Genomic DNA, 27,053 nt, shown 5'->3' with positions numbered 1-27,053 from the left:
GGAAGTGAGCTCTGTCTTTGATAAAGATATAAAAAATTGTCATTTTTACAGCCTTTAAAAGCCTATTCCCCTCAGTGAGCCTAGCTGCCTCGCAACAGCAAGGTCCTAGGCAAATCCAAAAGCATGCAGGTGAGGAAACTACATGCCTTTTGGTTGGTGAAGGAATTTCCAGGTGAATTGGTCAGATATTCAGAATTACCACATGCTGTGTATATCCTGTAGCATATGTTTTGTTTGTCAGGATGTGATGGATCTTTGGAATTAATCTGTTCTTTTAAAGGCAGTCACATAGGATTTTAGCTCTCTTCAGTTCATTAAAATGCACGAGTCTCATATGTTTGCGTAGATTTAACTAATTATTTCAAAATCAGTGCTACAGTAAGTACTTTCACCTGATTTTCTGCAGGCTTTTAAAATATACACTTTGGTCCTTATACCTGCAGGTGATTCGAAGTGAGAAGGCCCAGTCTCTCATTTTCACATACTTGGGAATAATGCAGAATTTGCATTCTCAAAATTTTGAACTATATTTTGTGAAGTGAATATGGATCTGGAGGGAAAGGAAGAGGGGCGGAGGGGTGAAAGATAAAGGTGTTGGACTGACCTGGGCAGGGTCTAGGTGATGTGCATGCCAGTGGCGCTTCATAGGAAAGCTGTCTGAGATGGGGCCTCGTGTCTGTTGGCTAGAGTCAAGTCCTGCTAGCCAGGTTAATTTAGAACTGCCCAGGCTGAAGGAAGAGTGAGCATTTAGACTCGTCCTTATTATTAAGGAGCTTCTCTGTATTTATTAATTTTCCAGGCAGAAGCTCTTTCAGGTTTTTTGCCAATTCCTTATTGTCTGTGCTGGCTTTCACATCTTTAACAAGAACAGCAACAAAATGCTATAGTTCAAATATCTGAAACAGTAGCTATTGTACTGCTCCTAAAATCTCCTTAGACTACATGGTTTGAACAGGAATTGTTGACATTCAACAACAAAAAAAAAGTGCATTAGAGAGCCAAAGCCTGCTGTGACGCTGCTCCACTATTGCCAAGGAAAGTTAGTTCTTTGTGGGCAAAGCCAGCCCTGCCCAGTAACAGTTGCTACGCAGGGAGCTGTATTAGGGCTGGAAGGGCTCACTTCATACAACCCTCCTTCATCATCTGCCCACAGCATGTTGCTGAGCTGTCAGCGTGTGTGAATCCTAATCTGAAGGCAGATGTTTCGGCTAATTTGGTAAAAAGTAAAGGTCAATGATTTTTCTGTCTTCACTGGCCTCTATGTTTTCTGTAGCAATGACAAGCATTTTGCCTGCAAGCAAGAGATCTATCAGGAATAGAGTTCCGACATTTTAGTAACTGTGTTACAGAAAAATCCTAGAACACCACAATGATTAGAAGTCCCAATCTGGACTCCTTTGTTTGTTGTGCAGTATGTTCAAAAATAATCCCACCACCATCTTCCAACGCTACTTTTGATCGGATTCGGGAGTATAAGCCTTTCAGAACACGTTATTACACTCATAGTGATATACTGGGTAAATTTGTTTCTGAAATCCTTTCCTCACAATCTGAGATTTAGGAAAACTCCAATAGCTGTTGTATCCACCTGTTCTTGACAGTCATGAAAGCATTTGCACCTTGGTAAGAAAGAACTGCACTTACCTTCTGAATATTAATAAATCCAGTATGTTCAGAGAAGAGACAGGGTCAGCTGTCCTGTGGTGCATGAAGGCATTTGGATTTGGGATTAATGAAGTGCAAAAGAGAATTAGCTGTAAGACCGTTAGCAAATGTTTTCTAAGGCTCAAGTAGTTTGGGAAGAACTATGCTTGACTTAACATTTGCAAAGGTCATCCCCTCACCCTTCACGAGGACATAGCTGGGATGTTTTATCCTGAATCCTGCCTTCTTATACCTGATTCTGACTGCTGATTGAGGCTCTGTAGAGCCTCTTGAGGTTTGATTTTTTTTCTGGCATACTGCAATCATAACAATGAAGGAAAGCATATGGTAGCATTCATATGTTTGAGGATCTAGCAAGAATCTGAAGTATCTTTATACGCCACGCCTAACTGTCATAGAGCTTTCTGATCAGCAGTGTAAAGTTTTGTAGAAATCATGTTGTGCATTTTAATTAATGTGCGTTGTGAAGAGGAGTGTGCTTGGTTTCTATTTTAAACAATATCAAGAGGTTATCAGTGTACAGAGAGCCCGAGCAGCAGCGTGAGTACCGTCCGTGTCTCAGAACACGAGGCTTCAGCCCTGCGTCGACACACGGAGTAAAACACGCCCGAAAGACCGGAGGCAGTCTCTTTTTAAATTATTTTCTCTTTACTGCTTAATGTAACGGACTGGGGAAAAGCTATGCAGTCACAGCACAACATGCTTGTTGCTAAGATTTATGCACTGTTGGACTTCTGTTTTGCTGATTTAAACCAGTTGATCCCTTTGTCCCATCCTGCTACTGTTTTCCAGGTACTTAGCTCCATGTGTTAGCTCCGTAAGAGGACTCTGCGCACCCATGTGGAGTGGGGAAGAAGACTGGAGTGAAAGAGGGAGACTTAATCCTCCAGTGGCTGTGTGAAAGTTAGATCGCCTGTGGCTCTATTCCTGTTCCATTTTCCTTTGTAATAACCCAGGAGAATGTGACTCTCTGGCCCTGTCAAGCACAGAGAATGGGATCCAAAGCAATGCCCAGGCTTGGCACTGAGTAGAAAAGGGAGAGGGGGGAGGATCTGAAATACTACTGTACTACTGGGCGGGGGGGGGGGAGTTTTGGGCATCTTTATCCACCTCCCTCTGCAGTGACTTCTCTTCTGGGCAATCCTTGATGCTGAAGACCAGCCTTTCAAATGAGTTAGCAGGGCTACGTGTTTGCTTTCACAGCATGTCCACAGGAGGAGATGGTGATGCTGACGTCTTACTTAGACCCCACCCATGTTGCCAAAGGGAGCACCCCTGGCCTAGGCCCTGTGAAGCAGTGTGGCTTGGCTCCGTGGTGCTTCTCTCACGCTTTCTAGAAGGGAATACATGTGCTCCTGCAGCACTGGGGCTGCTTGGGCCCTGGACAGGCACAGCAGCCCTGGAGACACAAGGTTTGCTTTGTATATGCATACTCTGTTCCAAACACCTGAAATATTCTCCGTAGCCCCCTGAGAATATTTATTGTGTGCCACAAGGGTGGCATGAAGGAATCTGAGGGCATCTCGAGGCAAGAGACGTGGCCGAAAGCCTTGGAGGACTCTGAGGGCACAGGGAGCCGAAGAGGGCGCTGTCTCACCCGTAGCCTCTAAAGGGAGCAAAGCCTTCCTCACAGTTGCTGCAAAATTCAGCTGCAGACAGAAATGGGTGAATCACTCCCTAGAAGGCTGAGGACTGACCCATTTCTTGGGTCGTGTGGATGGCCATCAGGACAAGGAGTCAGGCAGGACACCCATGCTGCTCTCCTGTTGTGCAGCCTTGCCTAGGGGGTGAGAGTGGGGTTCAGCACCTTCCTATTAAATTTATGGAATTGCACAAGCAATAATAATTGTGGTTTCCTATATGTGAAATGAGGGTGCGTGTTTTTTAGCCTTTTGATTTTTAATTCAGCTGTGGAGTCGGGAGAGAGGCAGGGGTTTCTGCAGGCTGGTTGCTGTCCATCATCTCTGTGCAGAGATTGGAGCAGACATTCAACAAAAGCAACATGAAAAGAAGGAAGCAGAGATACAAGAGTACATTGAAAAAAATGAAAGCTGAACTTTGTTCTCAGGTAAACTAAATTATGCCCCTGTCATTTAAATGCTGATTATTCTTTGGAATAATTGCTATAGCATAGACAGTTAATAAAGAGCTTTGAGGTCACTGGTATAGAGCTGTCATTAATTTCAGCTCCTCCTTTGTTCACAGGTTTCTGGGTGCACATATTTCTCCAGTTTCTGACCACAACAAAGCATACTTTGAATTAGTAACAAATTTTACATCTGGTCTCAGAATGGCCTCTAAAGCACACAGAAGTTACTGGTTGTTAAAGCAGTTCCCCATAGTGTTATATAAGATTCTGAAACTGCCCTTTATGTTATATATATGTATAATGGTTACAACTGTGGCGGCTCAATGCTATTGTGTGGCCACGTTTTAACAGGAATCACTGCAATAAAATTGCCAAATGGGCCAAAATGTATTTTGCCATCTGGTTTTAAATTTAACTTGCTCCCATTTCTTAAATAGAAAATACAGAACTATGGGTTATGTAACCTCTGCTTCATCTTAATAGGATAACAGAATGTGAGCAGCTATACTTAAATAATAACTTGTTTTAAAGGCTGAAATGCACAAGGAAGATGCAGTGGATAAAGCTATCAAAGAGGCAGCTGCTAACCACAGTGCATTTGTACAAGACCCTAAACAAAAACTTGGAAAGGAATTAAATATATGAACCAGTTTGGTTTCATTACATGCTGGAAATAGCCAGCATGAAAGAACCATGTGTCTGACAACCAAGAATGTCATTCTGTGTAAAAAAAAAAAAAAGTTTTATTTTAATACTTGCCATAACCAGGACCTTCATTCATCTGAGATTTGAACTTTAGTGCTAGGAGACCTTGGCTTGAAAGGTGACTTCAACTTGGCCTGAAAGATAACTGGCTTTGTCTTTGTGCTAGATGAGACATGAGCTTGAGCTAGCTGGATTTTTAGTTCACTTTCAGTACATTTCACATTTTTTTTAATTGAATGAAGTTTGTGGACTTTGTTCAAAATCCTTTGTCAGGCCTCGATTCAGCCAGCCACTGAACCTGATTAGGTGCTTTCCTTAAGGGCAGTTAAATATGGGCTTAACTTTAAATCCGTCTTGAAGTTTCACATCCATCAGAGCTAGAAAGATGTTTAACTGATCTGCTGAACCTGGACGCTAAGTGGGGTGGTGGAGAAGGCAAACTGCCAGCCTATGTATATTCCTAAATAAAGCACGCCAACTGAATTTCTGGATATGCTTAGCACGTGCTTTATGTGTCTGTTTGGGTACCTGAGAAAAGACTCTGAGGTATACCAAAAGAAAGGAAGGCAACTGCCTTCTGGATCTGAGCCTTCCTGCTTTCTGCACTGCTTCACAGGGCTTTCTACCAGTAGAGCATCCAAGCGCTCCTCAGTTGGGTGCTATGCCGTCCATCTACCACCTGTCATCCTTAATTATGCAGCCTCCCACTGGTGGATGAAGGGCACACAGAGAATTGCTGAAGGGTTTTGCTTTGGAATTTTATTTTAAACAAGTTTCTAAATAGCTATCTGTTTATACTGCAGGCAGGCAAAGCCATGTGCTTGGCATCTCAAGAGGAAAAGCAGGGAGGTTTACAGTGGTCTTAAGGTTCCGGCTGAGTTCATTCCATTTTATGGAGCTGTTTTCCAAGGGAGCTCTGTCTTTTGCTGTCGTAGCATCTGCTGACAATAGTTGGCAGAAGCTCAGTTCCTCGTGTTTAACTGTTCAATTACTTGCCATAAGCCTACGATATATCTTTGTAGACCTGAGTGCTCAGGATTTGAACATGTACTATTTGTCCTGATAACATTGGCTCCAGTGACTAAGGACTAGGGAACAGGTACAAAATTCTGCAGCTGAAACGAAAGAGACAGACATAACTAAAGTAATCACAAGATCTTTTAGATTTGGTGGTTTGTGTTTCTTGCAGTGCATTTTAAGAGGTGTGTTAACAGTGAGCTAACTGCTCACTAGCAACTAGCTTGGAGAGGTGGTGGCCCAAAATTTACTGAGCATCTGCCTAAGTAAACAGGTAGTGGCAGCCAACAAAACATGTCACTGAATGAGTGACTGAAGTGGGTTTTTATATGTAGGATAGGTGAAAGACAACTGCTTTCAGTTGATAGCCTCAGGAATGGCTTTTCGCAGCAGTGCTGGTGTGGCTGTTCCACCACCACTAATGGTCAAAGGGTTTTAGTTAGGCTTCTTGTAGGCAGGCCCTATTATTTGTCATTCCACTTGCCAGAAGTAGACAACCAGTGTCCACAAAAATACACAGAATACAGAGCTTGTACATGGGTGTGCAAGAGATTCATGGCAGACCTCATGTAACTCTGCTCATCCTGTATTAGAAAACCCAGCAAGATCTAAGCAGCCAGAGCTTTCCCAATAGTGTCTTGCCACTTCCACAGAGGATGCACTTGTCAGGGATCTTGGAAAGAACTGTGAATGGTGGCGAAGCAGTGTAGATCACTGGGCAGTGAGTTAGGTGGGTGGGATTGCTTTCCTGGATGGTCAGGTTTAGCATGGTCTGTAATGGCAACAGAGGTATGTTGGTATATATTGAGTTGTCAGAGATTCCAGATGTATGTATGTATGTCCATCCAGACCACCTAAGATTAGTGTTGTCATACCTTTATGTGTCAACCCAAGCAATACCTTGCTGACAAGCATACCAAGGACCAGGCTTCTTCTCCGTCTCACTCTAAAACCGTGCCACTGGCTGTATGAGCTTGTGAAGAAAATATATCAGGGACCTTTTTTTGCCTTATGTAGAAAACATAGATTACGTGGAATAATGCTACAATAAATCACTGTAATTGCCCTGTAATATTTTCCTGAAGACTGTTCTGCTGGGATTTCCTGGGGATTGTTTAAAGACAACTGAACAATAAGTCGTTGTCAGTACTTACATCTACTTTTAACTTTGCTGAAGGAAGAGGTGAGGAAGGCGAAGGCAGAGATGCAGAAGTACATGGAGGATGTGCGGAAGAGAGACACTGAAGCTGCAGAGCAGCGCATGGCTCACAGACTTCAGCGCGCCCTCATGGAGTGTGCCCGGGAGAAGATGCAAGCAGTGGCTGAAGCCAGGAAACAGGAGAGGGAGGCGGCCCTGAAGGAAGCAGCCAGGCAGCACAGGTGCTCTTAGCATTTCCCCTGACTTGGCTAGCAAACATGCTCTGCTAAAGAAAATGACCATAATTGCATCAGTGTTGGTCAGATGCGGGTCTTCTAAGAAAAGATCACTAGACCGTTTAGAAAAAAAACACATTTGGAAATGTCAAGTGACCAGTAAGGGTTGCAGGATCGCTCTCACTGACACACCATGTAGAAATAAAACACATTTTGTTCCTAAAAGCAGGTATCACGAAGAAAGTACCACAAAGCCAACCAAAGCCAATCAAAAAGTTTTGCTTTTTATGGCTGATTTAGAGGCATCAGAAATAAAGATCTTAGGGGCCTATTGTGCCATTCATGACATCTATGCAAAACTGAAAAAGATGTGTTCATATGCAGATCTGCCAGTCACAGGAGATTCTACCAGTGTAGATTAAGTGTTGTGAATTAAACAGCTTTGATGTCAAAATAATGACACAGCCCTTTTCCTTAAGAGTAGAATACATTTAATTTTTTTGACAGTGCAAACAACAAAATAGCACTATACTCTCACAATGAAAGTTCAGGTGAACCCCTTTGCAAGATGTTTTTTTTTTTTTTTTTTCCTCTGAACAGAGTCACGCTGAAGTTTTTACCCATTATTTAATGCCTTCATTTTCACTATTAAAACATGCCCTTTCTGACAAAGATAAATCGCATTCTGCATAAACTTAGCTGGTCTCTTTAACTGCTCATGTTAGCAGAGTTCTGCAAAAATACCTCCAGCAAAGTGATGCTGTTCTCTCTACATTGAAGTATCTGGCTTGGTAACCTTAATAGATGCCTGATGCACCATTCTTTATATGTCCCTGAGCCAGCTCTGGTGAATAGCACCCATAATGTTTTGACCACATAATACAAATTATATGTTCTATTACTGATGTGCTAGCACAAAGATACTCTCAGTACCACTTAAACAAAATTACAGATGAGTCTGTAGTCTCGAAATCTGTTCTTAGATTTCTCTTCAAGACAGCATTTTTACTTGGGGGCAGAATTGTTCAAAGTCTATTTGAAAAATCAGCGTGTACTTAAGAGCTAGCTCAAAGAGAGACCTGAATGAAGAGTGAAAGGGTAATCCTTTATATTTGTTTATTTGGAAGCACGCATCATTAAATGATGGCTAGATGCAACACATGCAGAAATAGAATCTTCTGCAGCTGCCTTTCTCTGTGTCATCAGTGGCCTTTTTTACCTTATTTTGTTTCAGAGGTCTTACATCAAGTTCTGAATTCATATATTTATAGTTGAGTAAGAGAGGTTTTACAACCACCTGAATAGACTTAAATTGTTTTTTAAATAATCTTTAATAACAGGTGTTCTGTACAAATCTTTTCTTCATTTTCTTTTTTAAATAGAAAGCACTTCAAGCAACTCAAAGAAGAAAGTATGTCAGCTGAGGAGGTGTATCATAAGAGTGTAGAGCAACTAAACAAAGGAAAATGTCATGAGATTTAATATTGCCCTGAGTATTGCAAGAAAAGAGAATCAGATTGTGACTGAAAAATAGCTCAAAGAAGCCAAGACCCTACATCTTGATGAGCTGGAGAAAGCAATGGTTGCGCTGAAGGCAGCGGAAGAACAGGACAAAAACTGAAAAAGATGACAGATTGGAAGGACAGCCTGGAAACTGAAATACAGGCAACAAGACAAACTTTTCAAAAGTATGTTGATGCCACATTTCCTAACCTGTCCCCTGGACAAGCAGATTTTATTCTGCCATTCAGAAAAGCATTTGAACAGATGGACACCCCAGAAGAAGCAGAGAACGGTGACAAGGAATCTAAGAGACCTAGTATTAGAAGTGTGAGATTCACAGCCGTGGGTAAACAGAACTACAAATAGGCGGTGCTGAGAAATAAATTCATCTCTGTTCACTGAATTACATGAGTGTGATTAGAATGATGCAGAGAAAAATCACCACCACTATATTCAATAATGAAATGATGAGCCATGCTTAGAAATGATGCATTAATTTTTGGTTTGCAAATGCTAGGGCGGAGGTTGGAACATGTAGCACTTGAGGAGCTTCCTACCGAGTCCTTCTTGAGAAGGAAAAAAATCTGATCAGAAAATCTGTCACTTAGCTATGCATCAGCACTTGGACAGTGAGGACTGTTGGCTCTGCCCATGAATACTTGGATGTGGAATAAGACACACAGGCTTTGAACACCTGCAGCTTGAGTTCTGAGATTTACAGGGTAGTTATTCTATGTAACAGTGTGTATGTCTATGCAGAGTACTTGCCAGTGAGTGGTTACATGATCTGAAAATTCACCTGGCTTGAGACACAGCTTTGGGGCAAAAAGTGTGTGCTAGCAGGCCTGCAAAGTAGTTTTCCTGTGGGAGGACTAAAGTTTATCTATTCACATGTGCTTAAAGCTGGCTTTAGGCCAGCCTCAATACCATGATTGCATCTGAGATTCCACCTGCCTAAACATCTGATTTGTCTTCACTGTGTAATAAGACTTCTCACAGCATTCACTTCATATTCACCAAAGCTTTGTGTCCGTCTCATTTGTTACTGGTTAATCTGAAAACCCTGTACAGCATCTTGAGTGTGAGCTGAGGAATGTAAAGGAGCTGGTCTTTACTGTAGATGATAGAAAGTATAATATGGTGAAGGATACTCTCCATAGGCATTTGTTTAAGGGAATTTTTGAGAAAGCAAGCTGTGCAGCCTTCTTTCCCCATGATCAATGCCTACATTTAGCCTGTATCTGAGCCTAGACTGTAACAGCGGCTCTATCACCCACTGCGCCCTCACCAGCCAGGGAAGGGAATCAGGAAAAGGAAAGGAGACTTGTGAGTTGAAGCGAAAACAGATGTAATGAAACAGCACCGATACCAGCAAAGGCATACAAAGTTATACTCAGACAAACAAATGCGCAGCAGTCACAGTTGACATGGGAGAAGGAAGAAGCCAGAGGAGGAGCAGACAGAACCCCAGGAGGACCCCCCCAAGAGCTCCCTTCTTCAGCAAACCTTCCCTCTTTATAACGACCATGACATTATGGTGTGGGCTACCACTGTAGCTCACTCAGGTCAGCTGCCCTGGCTGACTCAAAACTGCTGACGGCCTGCCTGGCATGGCTGGCCTGGGATTCTGTCCCAGCCAAACCAGGCCACTCAAAAACAACCCCAGAAAACAACAAAGGAGAATAATCTCACTGATGTCCATCACTCTACCAAACTAAGAAGTGAAGACAAGTGAAGTCACTGCTTTCTTGTGGAACCGTTTAATTCATATAAAATACTTTGAACAGATATTTAGCGTGCTCTGGCACTATTTCTGACTTAAATGCCTGTAAAACCGTACCTCACTGAATTGTGGAAGCTCTTTCTGTGGAGAGCTAATGCTCCCTCTTCATTTCCCCTCTTATCCTCCTGATGAAAAGAATCCAAACTTCACGTTCACAGTTGTCTAATCAAATGCATAAACTGCACAGAGCCCAAGATAAAACTCATGTTCAGATCTTAAAAGTTCTTCAACAATCTGAAATACTCCATAAGCTCTATAAACCATTTTTTAAAGAAAACATTTACGTGTGCATTAAGCATAAATGTATTTTGAAAACTACAGGAGTAAAATACTGGAACTGAAGTACTAGCAGCTGCATCATGAGATACCTAAAGCTGATACATGCTCTCTGTTGGGTTAGCTGATTAAAGGCCCACCTCAGCACACACCGTGGAGCTCAGAGGCACAGTGGCAGCTGGGGGAACGCCAGCAACCCCATCAGAGGAAAGAACCTCCAATCCAGCCCCTCCCGGGGCACCCAGGCGGGCGTCAGCCCCATGGGCCGGGAGTGAGACCCATCACCATGAGTCATCTAGAGAGACTGGAGCGCCTTTCAGACTGAGGGTGGATACAGCCTGGAGGTATGGGACTCCTTATGAGATGCAGGGAAGAGCATCTTAGGATTGTGTGGGGATTGTACAAAGGCTTATTACGGAATGTTTAGCGAAAAAACCAAAGGTGAGGAAAGGGGTATCAAGGTGGTTTGGGGAAGAAAACAAGTGGGAAAAGAGAGGGATAAGGGGATAAAAGAGGCTGGTTACATGTAAACAGAGGCTGGTCACAACTAGCCATGCCCTGCACCTGATCAGTGCTGTCTGTCTTGTCTTCTCATTGAACTCTGTTCCGAATTTTTCCTGGGTGCAGGGCTTTCTCTGTGTGCCAGTGGATGCATGGAGGTCTACCTGCTGGCAGCTGGAGTTGGACCACAGGTGACAGGATCTGTGGGCTCAGGGTGCCAGCAACTGGAGAGACTGGAGTGCATATTATGTGGGTACGTATGTCGGTGTGTAGCCACTAGCAAATATCGAGACGGGCTAGCTGACAAATAGGGTAAGAGGTGTGGGAGCCAAGCGATGGAGTGGCTGTAAATCTAAGATACTGGAGACACCAAAGCATCTGAGATCTGGCTACTTGATGGACCAGGTGGTCAAAGCCAGTGAGTGGGGAGGCTGTGAGATCTGAGGGTTGGCTGCTGGTAAGATCGTAAGTCTGGACCAGCTACCAGACATGCTGTTCGCATGCCTGTGCCTGTGCCTGAGGTAACGTGAAGGGCAAATCTGCATCTTGCTTGTCAGAAAACCAAGATGATGATGAAGAAGTGCTTCAGCTCCCCTTGGAACAAACAGTTCAAGTTCTCTTACAGTGATAGATGAGTAGATTTTTTTGTTCTTCTCTGCTGGAAAGGATATAATATAATTATCATATGCTTCTACAGTGCCTTACTGTTAGCATTTGTTTCAGAAAAAAAGAAGTCACCCTGTCTTACAGGATTAGCCCACTTCTTATCTGGGATACAGTGGCAGCGACTGATACAGACTGTGGCTGTCTACAGGGGTAAGCGTTCTCTGTGGTGGACCTTAGTCCTGGGTACCTCAGTCATCCAGATGAGACCAAGGACCAAGGGCCCCTGTGAGTGCACATCCCAGGCCCCTCCTGACCTACAGCCTTGGGGGCATGTTTGGAGACCGGCAGCAAGGGTCTCAAGATCTGGTCAGCTGTGTCTATACATGTGTATACTGCAGGCACACCCTGGGGTAGACTTACCAGTGTATGCACAGTACATACAGCATATAACAATCTGTCAGACACTGGTGTTGCTTCTCATTGCCTTTTGGGAAAGGAAAACCATTTTGTTTTACTGCTTTCAAATGTCAAGGTGAAGAAGTTGTGTTGGCTCTGCTTAGAAACAGCATGTCCTTTTAAGCCTGTGCGCTTGGTTGTGTAGAGATGAAAGGAGCCACAGCTTGGCCTAAGTGAATAGCTCAGCCGTATAAATGGATAGATGAGATAGCAAGCAGTAGAATCGCTATGGAGAGCCATTTGACATGGACACTGTTTGGTATTTCAAGGAAATTTTAGAAAGTATAGCATCTAACTAAGCCTGATTTAAGGGATTTTTTTTTCCCTTCTAGTTGTACTCACTGCAAAATATTAATTATGTTTGACTGGCAAGCTGAAAAAAAAGGCCATTTTTCGTATTCTCTAAGTTTCTGCGTGTCAGATACTTAACTAATGGAATCTGTGAGTACACAAGCAATTGCTAGCTAATAAAAATCAGGAGTTCAGACATACAAGCAAGCCTTTCGTTGTATGAAGCAGAGACAGCATATGTTTGTTGGCTTGATTTTGTTCCTGTCTGAGAAGGACTGCAGCATGAAAAGTAACACTACCCACTTTACTTGCACTCTGAATCAGAGAGAGTGTGAATACATGCTTTTTGACCGTTTGTCTGAATGATGCAAATAAAGAAGCTTTCAGATAACATCTGGATGCTAGGGTACTGGTGATGGCACATATTGTCGATGGAGTGCATGAGACAAAACCTAGAATGGGGAGCTGTAATGCTGCAGTGAATAATACAGAAAGCGGGATTTCTCTATTAGTCATTCAGGAGATGTCTAAAATTGCCAGAAAGTACCATGGTCTCAGGAACAGTGAAACTCTCTGTCTAAGGCAATGCTATAAAAGACTGAAAAGTGGGTTGTCTAATTACTGTAGCTGAGCAGCTGAACTAGTAGGGAGCTGTGCAGTATGGCTGATAAGCAGCTAATTAATAAACTAGAGACATCTTGCTCATTAGTCCCTCAAAGGTCTGCAGAAGAGATCTGTGATGTCTTAAAAGGAGGATATGCAGATTGTGAAATCTCTGAATGCCTGGCATGGAGAAATGAAGTGTGAAAGGAACTAATGATGCTGGTAGCATTTGGAGTGTGAGTGCACACTGCCTGTGTGTGTGAGGCAATTAAGGAACCGCAGCGCTTCACGGGCAACAGACCGCAGAACGAATACCCTCTGCCTATGCACGGACGTAGTGTACCCACACAGATATAAACTGAGTAACTGTGATTTAAGTCACTGATGTGATTTCCTTTGCAGGGCTTAATTAACAACAGTTCAGGGTTATGTTTGCTGCTAGTTAAAATGCTGATTGAATAAAGGAATATGAGCGACTAATCGCAAAATGCATCAAGTGACTGGTGGGAGATGCAGATGCTGGAACAGCTGGCGTTAGTGTTGGCTGGTAGGTACGGTACGCAGGTGTTTTGGGGATATCTAGGCAGGGTTCTGCCTGGGGACATGTCAGCAGTGACCAGAGGGAAAGACAAGTCCTAGAAGGAAGGCTGGGCCAACAACAATGATAGAAACATCCTGAGGAGTGAAGAAAAGTGTGCCTCCTCCATTGCAGTTTACTGGGACTAGCAGTTAACATGTCACCTTAGCTTTCTTTGGGCCAGTGAGCAAACCAAGACTTAGGTAAACAGCTTGACTAACAACAGCTAGTAAACTAACTCCAGGTAGAAGAATAAATAAAACTGCTGTACCCCAGCTGTGACATGGCCTGCCCAAATCTTGGCTCTTCTTCTAGCTGATCATCAACAGTTTGTCTTGTTCTTTTTAAAACAGTCTATAGCACTTCGTTTTGGCTTCTTCTGAGTATGGCTGTCTCATTTCTATTAGTGGATCTTGCCTTTCTTCTGCATACTTGGACTTTGCCAATATACAGCTGCCATCCTCTGTTACGCTTGTCCTAAAACTTGAGTGACTAGAGAAAAATCCTACATGTCAGCGTGTCCAAGCACCATATCTTTCCATTATTTTTCTCACAAGATTACATTCCAATAAACTTCCCAAAAGGCACAGGCACTTTCAGTTTGTTTATTTGAAAACTTTAGCCACACTATAAATGGATATTGCTGGCTGAAGTTGAGCTCCACTTCATTCTGTCTCCTCCTGCAGCTTCTCAGGAACCTATACTGCTGGTGCCAGATTAATTGCAAGGCTCTGGGTGCTACTGTTGCTAGCCACAAAAGGTGCAATCCCTTCCCTGTGCTGCTTATCGCATCCCACAATGATTCCTGACTGTTGTGGGGTTGGTTTTTTTTTTTTCTTTACCTGCCAAGTACTAGGGTTTGGAAGAGAGTCGTTTAACTCTGAGGCTAGCATCTGAGCTGCTTTGACTCTATACCTAAGGTGTTAACCATCTTTGATATGTTTCTGATCATCCCTCTTTAGTATGAGGTTTGTAATTGTGATTTATAGTCAGTTCTGATTTTCAATCTGGATTTAAAAGTCAGTGACCTGGACCTTCAGCTTAAACTTCACCTTGAAGAATCTTATAATTTCATTATATCAGTAGGAATCTGATGCCGAGGCACTTAGCTATTCTAGTGAGCACCTGAAGCCCTTCTGTGACATTCCCTTTAAAATACTAATTCTGTCTGTCTGCAAGAAATGGGTCAACTGACTAGATGGTTCCATCTCATCCATCAAACCTGTTTTCTGCTCTCTTGTTTCTAGATGAACAACCTCACCATTCACGTTTGGTGACTTTTCAGGTGTTGCATATCATTTCTCAGTTACAAAGGACATTTCTAACAGCAACCATAATCTCTACTTGAAGGTACCCTTTCCTATATTTTGAGGAAACCATTTTTTTGTGTACTGTTGTATTATAAACACCTCCTTGGTATACAGGAATGAAATTTGGAGACTTTTGAAATAAAGGTCATTGTAATAAGAGGAGGTCTGTTCTTAGAAGTGTTACCTGGACTAGAACATTTAATTGCATTAAACCTTTAGAGCTGACTGTCATGAAAAAATGACTGGGGATTCGACTCTTAAAATACTGTTCAGCAGGATACACATTCTCTTACATTCCCAGCCTGACTTGATAAATGATCTACATAAGCTGTTGTTTACAGACAGAGCTTTAAATAGCCTTGGAAAGTGTTTCTTGAAGGTCCCAAACCTATTCCTCAAAGGTCTAACATCTTACTTCTGGCTGACAAATACTTGCTCTTTCTGGCTTGTCACTCTCACTGGCTGCAAGGTGGATGAATCAAGACGCCAGCACTTGTTAACTAAAGTAAGCTAGCTAGAAGGTCTCCCTAACCTTATTTTCTAGATTCAAAGCTTAATGCAGGGGTGTTCAACAGGTTTTCATAAAATATTAATTCAAACAGCAGTGTTCTTAGATGGTGCAAGTAGCGTGTGTGCAAGTAATGCATTACTGCTGTGCTTGTGCCCCATTCCCTTTAACCTGACTTCTAGCCCAGGAGATACAGTGAGAACATGACAAGTATGGTCCTTTGTCCCCTGTGTCACCACAGTGAATCCTGGGCAGACCACCTGGGTACAAGCATATTCTTGCTTATGAGTGCATGGTTATGAGAATGTGAGTGAAACCAATTTTGGTTTTAATCAGATTTGCCTATGAAATGCAATACAGAAGAAAAGAGCCCTTTGTGTTTGAGGAAGAGGAAGATACAACACTGAAAAGTTACTGCAAAGGGAAATCATAGTGCTTCTTCAAGCCTTTTCATTAGTTTGTTGTTATGTAGAACCAACAGAAGGTTTTGACTAACTGCAGTCTCAAAGCCAACGTTCTCTCAATTCTTGTTTAGCTAGATAAAAAAGGAGCACTTTTTCTTTTGGGCACCAGCTCACAGTATTTAAGACACTTTATGGCTAAGGTTGCTTTACAGTCTTTATAGTAACACACATGGGTGCAAGATAATGAGTTAGAAATGAATCATTTATATAGCTCACCTGCTACTTCAGCAGAAAATGTTTGAAAAATCCATAGCAGAAACTTGTGGAGGCTCTTGGCAAGTTATAGTAGGAGCTGCCATGGTTGAATATGCATCCAAGTTGTCTGAAGATGTGCAGTCCTAGGAAAAGGAAAGTGTAGCTTATGGCACTTATGAAGAAGACCTTTATGAAGAGTTGCTGGCAAACTCTACAGCAAAGTGTCAGAAAATATCTGAATCCTGCAAATTCAGTAACCCAAAAGAGCCAGGGTGCATGTGTCTCAGGTATGTCAAAGCACTAAACTACACTTGAAATATTTCCAGCATTGGCAAGGCGAGTTTCTCAATGCCAGCTGGGTCAGCACTGAAGCTCAAGTGTCAATGTTCCTCAAGGTTCTGCAGGACTACAAGGCAGCATTCAAGGTAGGATCCTTTGGGCGTAGCTCTTAGTATAGACTCTCCCCTGTAGGGAGGAGGGTTTCGTCATTAAAACTGGAAAGTTACTCTGGACTTGGAGCAACATGTTAAAAACAGATTGCGCCCCTTCAGTTTCTGAATCAGGTGAAAAAAGTACCCTCGCCTCGCTAAACAGACATTAGCATTACCTTCAAGTAAGGCCACATTTTCACAAAATGAAGTGTCCCATACTGAAATTGGATCAAAGTATTGTCCTCCCCACCCTCTTCTTTTATTCTGGCCCAACTGTTTGCTGTGGTGCTGTGAACTGGATCAGGGACCTGATTCCTCTTTAAAAGGGGAGAGTTGAGAGTCTAGGCAACATAGATGTATGTAGATCTTTTGTGATAAAACAGGACCTTTGCTCTTGATTCAATGGAGAATAAGGTAAATGCTTACTGGCATGTTTAATGCATTATTGTCAGTCCTGTGGGAAATGCAGAGGAGGAGCTGGCCGCTGCTGTTAATGTTTCTGTTGAGCTTTTCCTAAACTCTTTCACCTCTGAGATTGATTCCCTTTTGTTTTGTGTTGGGGGGTTTTGTTTGTTTGTTTGTTTGTTTTTACAAAACTTATTTTCTCCACTAGAAACTAAAAGGCACATTAGTGATCACCTGCGAGTAATAACTTGGACGAGTCTAGGCTTAAAGTTAACGACCTGAGGTGTGTTTCTTTACAGGGCAACTCTTGAATTCCACAACAGAAAATAAAACAAACTGTAAATGTGTTTGTCTTCTGACTTTCATCTATAAATATATTTAACCCAAATGTTGCATCCTTGTGCTAATGAAGAAGAACCAGAAAGCGAAGACAACAGACGCCATCACTGTGAAGAGGAAGACAAGGCAGTTCAAGGTAATAAAAAATAGCTGCATCTCCCATTTCTTAATGTGTTTAATCAATATCAGAAAATAGCTGTTAAACCATTATTCTTGTAACTAGCTTATATTTGTTACCCATTCTGTTCAGGGACTGATTAAATATAAGTAGTAATTTGTCTATGGGTAATTGAGAATGGAAACCTTCAAGACTATATATACATTCAATAATACCCATCTCTCGGTTATTAAACAGATAGTGCTCTATACAAGACTTGCTGACCTCTCCTGGATAAAGACTCCTAAGTGGTTTGGATGCTCTGTTAATAAGAGAAATCTGATCTCCATCACAAACTGGACTGATCCTTTCTTCTTTTACAAACCACATTAGATGAAACTGCTGTAGTCAAGAGCAGAAACTTCCTATGCCATCTCACAAACCATTTGAGAGAAACTGTGTTTCAAAGCATGACCCTGATAAGGCTGTAACTCGGTTCAGTTCAGTAAGCTGAGCTTTGTAAGTGAAAGCTTGGAGTTACTAACTTTACTGCCAAGTGAAAGTTCTTACGCTTTTATTTCTGCTGCCAAAAGGGGCTGTATTGGCAGGGTACTGGAGAGTTCCTGGCTAACTTTGCTGGAAACCTTGCAATGTTGCACAAACCACCAGCCACCCAGTCTGCTGCCTATGGGACATGAACTGTAATTCACTGACATTATTACTGGTCAATTAGAGATGCACCCGTGTGACTGAGACCTTGATCTGTGTCTGGGCTGTGCAAGCTGACACATGCTCTTGCAGGCTTGCCAATTCTGAACTGAGCTCCGTAGAGACCATCCTCTGCAGGGCTTTCACCGAGGACAATGAGTTGGATTCCTTTCATAGTATGACGGGGGACCACTATGATCTCGCCAGAGGATTCCTGGAAAGCTGCCAAAAAGACAGCAAAACGTTCTTTTATTCCGTTCAGAAGGAAAATAACCTGGGATTCTCTATGCTCACCGCACCAGCAGAGCTCTTTCAGTATGTGCCCCCAATCTTTTTAGCTTTAAATCCAAGGTTAAGATGTTGGAATGTACATTGTTCAAAGATCCTCCTGAACAAAAAGCTTCTAATACTGTAAAACCCTGAAAGCCTTAGTTTCATCTGTTCCTGTGCTTGATTCTTTCTAAGCAGCAATATGTCGAGTGACTTGGAGTGGCTCTTGAAAATCTGGCAGTGGAAGAGGACATTCATGGTGTTGAAAGACTGCTTGAAAGAACTGAGCTCATTTGGAAGTGAATAGTATGGGTTCAACTCTATAAGCCCTATAAGTTTCTAAAGTCCCTGCTGCTTGCTTCTTTTTTTTTTTTTTCTTTACTAAAATTATTTTTACCTTGAGAATACTAAATCTGCATATCTTTCTTTTCCTCTGGTAAAAAAAATGGCTTTTGGATACTGTAATCCTGAACATAAAATCAGTACACATCTTATTTTAACTGCCTTGCAGCCTTACTTAGGACAAAAAGATCTGTGTTTCTGCAATTTACTGATCTGTTCTCACCCAAATGCTGATACAGGAAGCAAACTGGAAAACCTGAGAGGTCTAAAGTCCAGGGGAACAGCAAGAACCATTACAACCCCACAGGGAGAAATGGCAGCTAGTGTTAAGTGGTGGCTTTTTCTTGGTTCTCAATATGTTCCTGACAGGTCTCTTTCCTCTCCTCCTCCACGAAGTGTTTTGGTAAATCCAATTTGTGGCATTAAGGAGTGTCTGAGTTCAAACATGCTGTGCAGATTTGTCACTGTGAGCAAGGCTCCCAGCACTGCTGCATATCTCCTTCCACAACTCCTGGCGGTAATGCTCTTACAGCACATTCCAGTGAATTATCTTTTAAAACTTGGAATCATCCTTCCAGTACAAACTCTCACAGGCATGATCCTAACCATAATCTGCTGGAAAAGCTGGATGTCAGCTGGTATCAGTGTGACTTTTTACCGAGGCTGGCAAAACTCTTTACCTTTTCTCTTCCCTTGCAAGCTATCTTAATGAGTCTGATGGGTGTAGACCAGAGAAGTGGTGAATCTGCTGAGATTGTCAAAAGGATTGTCAACAGTTTAAAAGCCACCTTCTTGAATGATGCTGGAGGCAGGAACTTCTTGAAGTGTATTTCACAGCAGTTTCTTTCTCCCTCCCTCTGGAAGTGACTGTCATGTAGTGTCGCTGTATGGGCACGCACAGTATGTATGCAGAGGGGAGGCACTACAACGTTTTTTTTTTTCAAGTATTTTGATGGTTTTGAGTAATTTACTGGAGTCAGAGTCAAGGAAACCAGAACCAGCACAGAAATGTGTGAAAGCTGTCAAACTAGCATCTTTGAGGAATTACAATAGGCATTTACAGTCATCTCTCAGCTTTATTTCACCCTCATACACATACTCCACTCCGTATGCATAGCCCATTTTTCTTACCTGTTATATTTTCTTCTTCTCTTCTTGGCTGTACGTAGTGGAAATGTTCACTCTGCTACTGTCAGTACAGATAAGGGGGAAACATCTTTCCTTTAGCTGCAGGCCTCTAGTCTTCCATGGGACAGGGAAACAGCTTTTTCCTTCACATGCTGGTCAGAAGCCCCTTCTGCAGCTCATTGCAAGGCTGCTCTGAGTTACCAGGGTAGGGAATTTTTACAAGCAAGGTAGCCCGATGACTGCCTCACCGCACAGATAAGCACAGCTGTGGGTGCTAGGAATATCCGTCTTCATTAGAAGTAGGGGATGCAACGCAGGAACAAAGCAAGAGGTTATTTCATGCCTGCCCTGAGCACAATAACATTCCAGTCTGTTATTGTGTAAATGTTTGATCTGCTGCTCATGTTTTAAGGTGTGACTTGGGTAGGTTCTACTTGATTGGGGCATAAACAGGTTTACTGCCAGATATGCCTGTTGATATGTAGCTACTAATACAAGCTTTTGGGGAAGTTTTACATTCTGGGTGTTTCAGGCACTTCTAGAAGTCTGATCTAGAGAGGATACAAATCTCAGCAGGCTGTAAACTTACATAGTTTCTTTTGATATTTATCTATCTATTTAGATGTCCATTATATAGAACACGGTGAAGCCTCCAGCATAAGCAAGAGGTCAAAGAAATGACCAGTGGTCTTTCAGCAAAACAGCCTTCCAGAGCTTCACAGCTACTTTTGAGAGCAGTTTGTGCATTCAGGGTTGTCCACAAAGCTTAGAAATAAGTTTTAATGCCAGTGTGGGCTTCCTTCAAAAACGCTTGCTCTAGGATGAAGAGGATATTCTTCAGTGTGAAGTAAAAGGGGATGTCCTTTTGCAGAGCAGTAGAGCTGCGTGGAGAGGCTGAAGGTCTTCTGAAGTAAAGAATTGTGTGAGCTGCAGGCTGGGAACTGACATGAAAATCCTTGCTTTGATCGAAGTGTCCATTTTTACAAATCTGTAAGTTCCTCCTTCGATAGTGTAGGTCAAAGCTCAATCCTGAGTTCTGCCTTTGTGAAATACACTTGTGTCAATACTTAATGTGTGTTGTCTTTTAAACCTCAGCCTAGATACCACTTATATTTTAAATTCTATCCCTAACTGAACTTCAAAAAGAGGTCGTGAAACTTGAAGTTCTATAGTTATGTTTAAGTCCTAAATTGACTTTAGGTTATTGCTTCCAGTGAAGCTGCAGGTAAAATGTCTGGAAGTTCTCAGCCTGGTGTGTGCAAGCTTAAAGACAGCTAATGTGATCTGATCTGTCTTTTATTAACACAAATGACTCAGTCCTTCACACACTATAAAACCAGAATTTTACAATCAGATTAAGTTGATAATTGAGAGACTAAAAGAACTGAAGGACCTACACTCACTTAAGGACAGAGAAACTACATGAAGTTAAGCTAGGCTCAGCATTTCAAGATCACCGCTGCTTAAACGTCAGCAATATGGTGACATACAAATGGAGAGAATTAAATAAAGTTCAAAAAGATGACCAAAGCCAGATTAGGGATAAAGCCCACATAAAACTATGTAAAGTAAAGCCGCAGAAGAAAAGCAATACAAGAACTTCCTTGTCTGTCCTACAAAGCTGATCATACCCAGATGGTCACCCAGATGACCAAGCTTAACTATTTCTAAGAACAAGTATCTTTTGTCCATTATTGGGGGGATTAAGATTGGAAGAGAATGAAGCTGCACATGTATTAAGCTAGAAGTAACCATGAAGAACAGTACAAAGAAACTTGGTTGAACAAAGAGCATTATGTTTTATAGTTAGACGGTTCAAAATTTGTTTCAGTGAGATAATCCTGTTCAGTTTTCAAGTGGAACAACACAAGTGCTCAGCTAGTCAAAGAAAATCAGGTTGTATTGTGAAGCTTTTTTTTGTGTACTTAAATACTGTGTTTAAGGGTGTTTGTTTTGGCTCATGAAAACAAATTTAAATTATCTTCTAAAGCAGACCCTAATATTCCATACTGGAGGACAAAATCAAACTCTGATCTTCAGAGATTTTAGTGGATTATCTATAATACCTCTTCTTGCACATGCAGAAAGCCCACAATTTGCAACACGGGTGTAGGATACTCATCTAGGTCAGTGAAAGTCCTTATGCCACCCTCAAAGTGGGATGTATGTAGGTGTTTCAGAAGTCACAAGACTTGCAAAAGCTAAGAATTCTGAAAAGTGAATAAACTATATCCAGTTCAACCTTGAAAGGACTGCTTGGCTCCAGCAGGAGTGAAAATGAGACATTCACTTCCCTCTTGACGTCCCCCTAGGTTAGAAGAGAGCAAGGGCACTTCTGAGAGGCCAAATACTGGCCACAATTTCTCTTGGTCCACGTCTGGGTGGGCAGAGCAGTTCATTGTTCTTTGGGCTTGGATTGAAGATTTGGGCTACAAGGTAAGATGTAGAGCCTGAAAGGCAAAAACAGGAATGGAAATCAGGACAGGTGGTTTCCCCACCAGTGAGTGAGTTCTGCAAAGATATAAGGAAGGTCAGCAGAGGCCCAAGTCAGGTATATGAAGTCTGTGTTTCTAATGTAGCCAACTATAACCGGGTGTCTTGTAAAAGACATTTAAATAGCTACTAGGAACTCTGGGAGATGTCAGTTAGGATGCTCTTGGCTTAAATATATTTCTTACAGCTCTCCGCTCTTGTTGGTTGATGTTTCACACTAAGACAGCTATTAGCACGATACCTCCCTCCTCTGCAGGTATCCATACATGCCTGTCAAGATGTGTGTAACTTATAAATAATCTTCCTCCTAGGCACCACTACAGATATCTCTAGAAGAAAATCTGATTAAAATGAGACTCGATGTTGACAAAGAAACAGGGTGGTTGTGTAGAAGTGTGGTCTGCTTCAGGACAAGGGGGTTGTGGCATTGCCTGGTAACTCTCCCGAAATGATGACTGCCTCTGACAGTACAAGGGAGCAGGTCATGCTCCTGGCTGATGGTCATGTCTTTTGCATCCTAACATCTCCACATGGAGCTAAGGAAATGCCAGAAGAAGCAACTGGGACAGCTTTGTTGGCAAGAACTCAATGCGAGCATAGGGGCTTAGGGACTTCCTTTGTGCTTTTTCCAAGTAGTCCTAGATGTTGTAAATGACCAGCTGGAAAGAGTTGCCCAGAACAAGACCTTTTTGGAAGCTGTTTCTTCATGTTATGTCTCTCAGTAAAGCAATGTCTTCCTGCAGCACATGAGAGCATTTGTCTTATATATCTATAAATATTTAAAACTCTTCTAATCTGCCATTAATACTTCCTGTGCTCAAAATGACCTGTCAGCAGACCCATTTCTAACTGCCACAAAATTGTAAAGGATAGGTATTCTCTTCTCAAAACCCTCCTGAGCTCTGTGCTGTTGTTGTACACTGGAGTCAGTCTGTATATCTGTATGGCCTCCAGCTTACACCTTGATAAAGACTTGAAGAAAACTCCAGTTTCACTTCAGTTTTCTTCTTGTCATGGGAAAGAGATGAATGGGAGCCCAGAGGGAGTCAGTATGGTAAACTGTCCTAGCAAAGAACTTTCAAAATTTCATACAATACATGCCTTTTAGTCAAAGCAAAACTATCTGTCTTTCTCAAATGTTTCTGCATGCCAAGGAACAGTACTCCTGTCTTTGTTTTGATGGACGTAATGACCATCTCCAAGTCCTTTTCAGTCACATTTTATGTCTATGGTTAAATCGTTACTTCTATGTCACATGTTTTCTGTACTTGTACTTTCACAAAATGATTTTCTATCTCCTCAGGATATTTTCTATCTAAGTATTTCTAAACTAAAAGCTAAAAAATGCTAATTCAGCAATCCTTCTGGTTTTCTAAGAGTTACCAGTCATCCCGTGATGTTAACACACTACTTTTTTCAAGTCCTTAGTGCTGCTTCTGAAGATTGCTGCAAACAGGCACAGCTCTCTAAAGAGTGATTCTGTCAAGCATTCATCACAAATTGACAGGATCTTAAGCCTTAATAGCTGCTTTAGGGGAGAGAAGCTGTACTGGGAATAGAATTGCTTTCGGGCAACAAAATTCAGAATTTTGGAGAAGGATTTGCAAATTTGTAGGTAACTGCAAGGGTATGCTTTTGGTTCCTTGCTCATTTCTTGACATGGGGAAAACACTGCAGGGAGGGCTCTGGAGTAGTGTGGATAATAATCCTCTTGTGTTCTCTGTCTGATTCACTGATCATTCCCTTCCTTTCTGACAGATGAATGAAGAGTATCTTTGTACATCAGTGAGAAGCCTGTAGCTGGATAAAAGTGAGCTGAGAGAGCAGTTAATTTCCAAACTGTGGAATAATCACATTCCCATTATTAGTGCATTTTTTCTTATCCACTAATGGAGTCAGAGCCACAGCAGCCTATTTCCTATAAGACTCTGTCCTTCATTTGTTTACTGAATAGTTGTGTTTCCATAACTTTGGAAGAAGTTCCTAGAACATGAGCTGAGAAGAAAGTCCTCAGTCCTGGATCTCCTGATGGATCCCATCGGTGTGGGGTGCTGCCCAGCAGGTTTTTCTTGCACTTGTTCAGCTTTTGGGTTTTTTTTTTTTTTGCTTTTGCTTTTACTGATAGGATTTGGGGCTGTTGCAATGACTTAGCATTGCACAAGAAGGTGATCTCCTGTAAAAAGTATATTAACGTTTCTGAATTGTTATCATCTGTAGAGACACAAAGACTAGTTAATATCTAGCTAACCCTTGAAATAGCAGTGTGTGCTTCTGGCCAAACTGCAGCTCTTTTGAAACGTAACTCAGCAGGAATATATGACAACTGTTTGATCTATATCAGGTATATATGATAAGTCCTGGGTCTAATTTTCAGTAGATTTTTTTTTTTTTTTAGAGGAATGATTAATGGAAAAAGTCTTGATCTGTGTTATTTCTATTAATGACTTTGACTGAAATGTTAATGTAATATTGTTTAGGAGCCTTAGGTAGTGATTCATCTGAATACGGATGAATAATGCATCTTTTGCAGGAGTTAGTTTCCAGTTGAGGGACTTGATGCTGGTATGTCTGGAATCTCTCTGCTCCCTCTGCACAGTGAATGCCAGAGTTCTCAAGGTTTGAAGGACAAATAATTTTGGTCCGCACCCTTTTCTGTAACCTGGCAAATACAGTGCATCCATTGTGCTTGCTAAGTGATCCAGGCTAACAATAGTGCATTTATTAACTGGGTTTCTATGCTTCTCAGTTTTTTTTCCAGAAATGCTCAAATGAAAGGTAAACCTTTTGTGCTATGGTATCTGTGAACAATTTTTTTTGATTTTGAAGTTAAAAGCCAAACTGGACTTCTTTGTCCAGCAAAATCTTGCTCCCTTGGCGACACTTTCATCCTAGGGACAACTGTCAGCTTCCATGATCTGAGTTCCCTGTACAGTGATGAAGTCTAAGCTCCCTGCTAGGTACCCTCATACTGTAGTGAAAGTCTGATATAGTGGGAATTAGGGGGAGACACGGCGCGAGCATACCCAGACATCCTTTCTTTACTGCAGCAAAATGATGGAGCTGGGAGAAGAAAACAGAAGAGCAGTCTAACGTTCCTTTACCGTATTCTAAAAGCGAGGCTCTAACCCTTAGCAATACCTTAAATAATTGCTATAGATGTCATCTGAGATTCCCTTACATGTGAACCATTAGTCTGCACTGTGCCTCAATGAGACTGAAGTGGATATATACCTACCACTTACACAGCTTTCCAGGAGAGTCCTGGGAACTTAAAAAAGAACTGCACACTCTTGTGTGAATGTGTCCTTAAAGCTGAGCTGGTCGGCACTGTTGGCTGGCACCATGTGGTGCTCCAAGCAAGGCACCACAAGCACAGAGGCCTCCAATTGCTGATGTGCTGGCTTGAGGAGGAAGAAAGAATAAAGATTCTTGCACCAAAAACATTCTTAGCTTTGAAACTCAGTCTTACGGTGAGCTAACAGACAAACTGAAGAAGGTGGAATGACACATCTACCCTCACAATGTAGATTTCTGACTGTGAGACTTCTGTGTGACTCTATGGAAATAATAAAAGCCGATAGATTGGGTGTATTTCCCACTTGAAAGAGACAGACTTTCCTTGCACTGCTCCTTACCAAGTGTAATCAAGTGTACAGTAGTTTCTGCATCAAGGTAAAAGGTAGTTTCAGGACTCTCAAAGGTACCAAACAAAAACCTGCATCACACAACTTATGTTTTAACTGCAGAGATGAAGAAAGGGACAGTAACTCAACTTCTGCTTGGATCCCACATTGTCAGCTGTAAATCCCTGCAAGAGCTTTAACTGGTGCCTTGCATTGTTCATGACAGCAGGAGACCTTCAGGCCAGAGGGCTGGTGCTCGCTCACTAGCAGGCCACCCAGTCAGAAGAGGGCTGAGAGGCTAACAGAGATGGAAGGTCGACTTGGTTAGTGTCTCTTTCAGATGAGCGATGAGTGAGAATGACTGGAGGATTAGTCATCACTTGGTGGATGTGACTGTGTTAGTGGAGCTCAGATTCTTCCTCAGCCTAGCTTCTCTGCTGGGCACAGGGCAACAGGTGATACTTCATAAGGCAATGCTTTTTGTCATCCTGGCAGTTGTGTTTTCTGGGGTGCAAGCTCTCTGTCTGCCTAACGTGCCTGCTAAGCGCTCAGGCCATACCCTAAATTCACCTGCTGAGCCGTGTAATGCTTCTAGGTTGTTTCCCCCTCATCTCTGCGGTGTAGGAGCACTCAGCTGCATGCTGGCAAAACGAGGGGATATGCTCAGCACATCGGCTGAGTAACCTATCGAGTAAATCCTGTCTTCTGGATACAGCTGGAGAAAGAGGTACCTTCCTAAACATGATAGCCCGTCTAATGTGATAGCAGACTCATCAACTGGGTGATATGCTTTCCCTTGAAGAAAGCTCTAGGGTGCCAATCTTTATAGCAATTTTAAAACTACTGTTTTTTTTTTTTAATGACTCTTCAGAGTAGTACGTAAAATCTGTATATCACAAACCCAGGAATCTTTTTGCTGTGTACCACTATCGGTCAATGGCTTGGACGCACCGCTGGGGGGAAGACTTTGTCCGTCTTTCAGGTTATGGTGAACCTGTCTCTGAGCAGCCGTATATTCAGAATTTTTGAGGAGGCAATAAGAAGGGTCTTTAATTCTAGTTACAAGAACAAACACTGGATAAACCAGGCCTCCATTTCCAGGAACTACATTTAAAACTTAAAGTTAATACTAATTCTAGGGGAGAAATCTAACTGCTTTGATCATGAAACAGTGTTCTGCAACCTAAAGTCTTCAGTAGCTTACCAACAAGTTAAATTATTTTTTTGTGGTTTAATATAGACTGCAAACCTTCCCTGAAACAACGGGGTTTTTTGGAAATTATATAATTGGCTG

The 27,053-nt window shown here is 42.1% G+C and overlaps 1 protein-coding gene across 1 annotated transcript; it reads left to right on the top strand.

Moving 5' to 3' along the window:
• The first annotated feature begins 1,369 nt into the window (after nucleotides 1–1,369).
• On the top strand, nucleotides 1,370–8,719 carry C2H6orf163 (chromosome 2 C6orf163 homolog). The gene is made up of 6 exons (XM_086460462.1): nucleotides 1,370–1,517; nucleotides 3,638–3,715; nucleotides 6,130–6,197; nucleotides 6,654–6,856; nucleotides 8,233–8,261; nucleotides 8,445–8,719. The coding sequence occupies exons 1-6, from the start codon at nucleotides 1,370–1,372 to the stop codon at nucleotides 8,717–8,719; spliced, it is 801 nt and encodes a 266-aa protein (XP_086316588.1).
• The last annotated feature ends 18,334 nt before the right edge of the window (nucleotides 8,720–27,053 follow it).

The sequence above is a fragment of the Leptosomus discolor genome, chromosome 2 (assembly GCF_034619465.1).
Source record: "Leptosomus discolor isolate bLepDis1 chromosome 2, bLepDis1.hap2, whole genome shotgun sequence".
Lineage (NCBI taxonomy): Eukaryota > Metazoa > Chordata > Aves > Leptosomiformes > Leptosomidae > Leptosomus > Leptosomus discolor.
Note: the sequence above shows the minus strand (reverse complement) of the source record. Positions and strands in the feature narration are given on the sequence as shown.

Coding starts and splice junctions, on each gene's coding strand:
- C2H6orf163 (XM_086460462.1), top strand. CDS start 1,370: ATGATTAGAAGTCCCAATCTGGACTCCTTTGTTTGTTGTGCAGTATGT. Junction 3,716..6,129: donor GTACATTGAAAAAAATGAAA/GCTGAACTTTGT, acceptor CCACTTCCACAG/AGGATGCACTTGTCAGGGAT. Junction 8,262..8,444: donor CAAGCAACTCAAAGAAGAAA/GTATGTCAGCTG, acceptor GTTGCGCTGAAG/GCAGCGGAAGAACAGGACAA.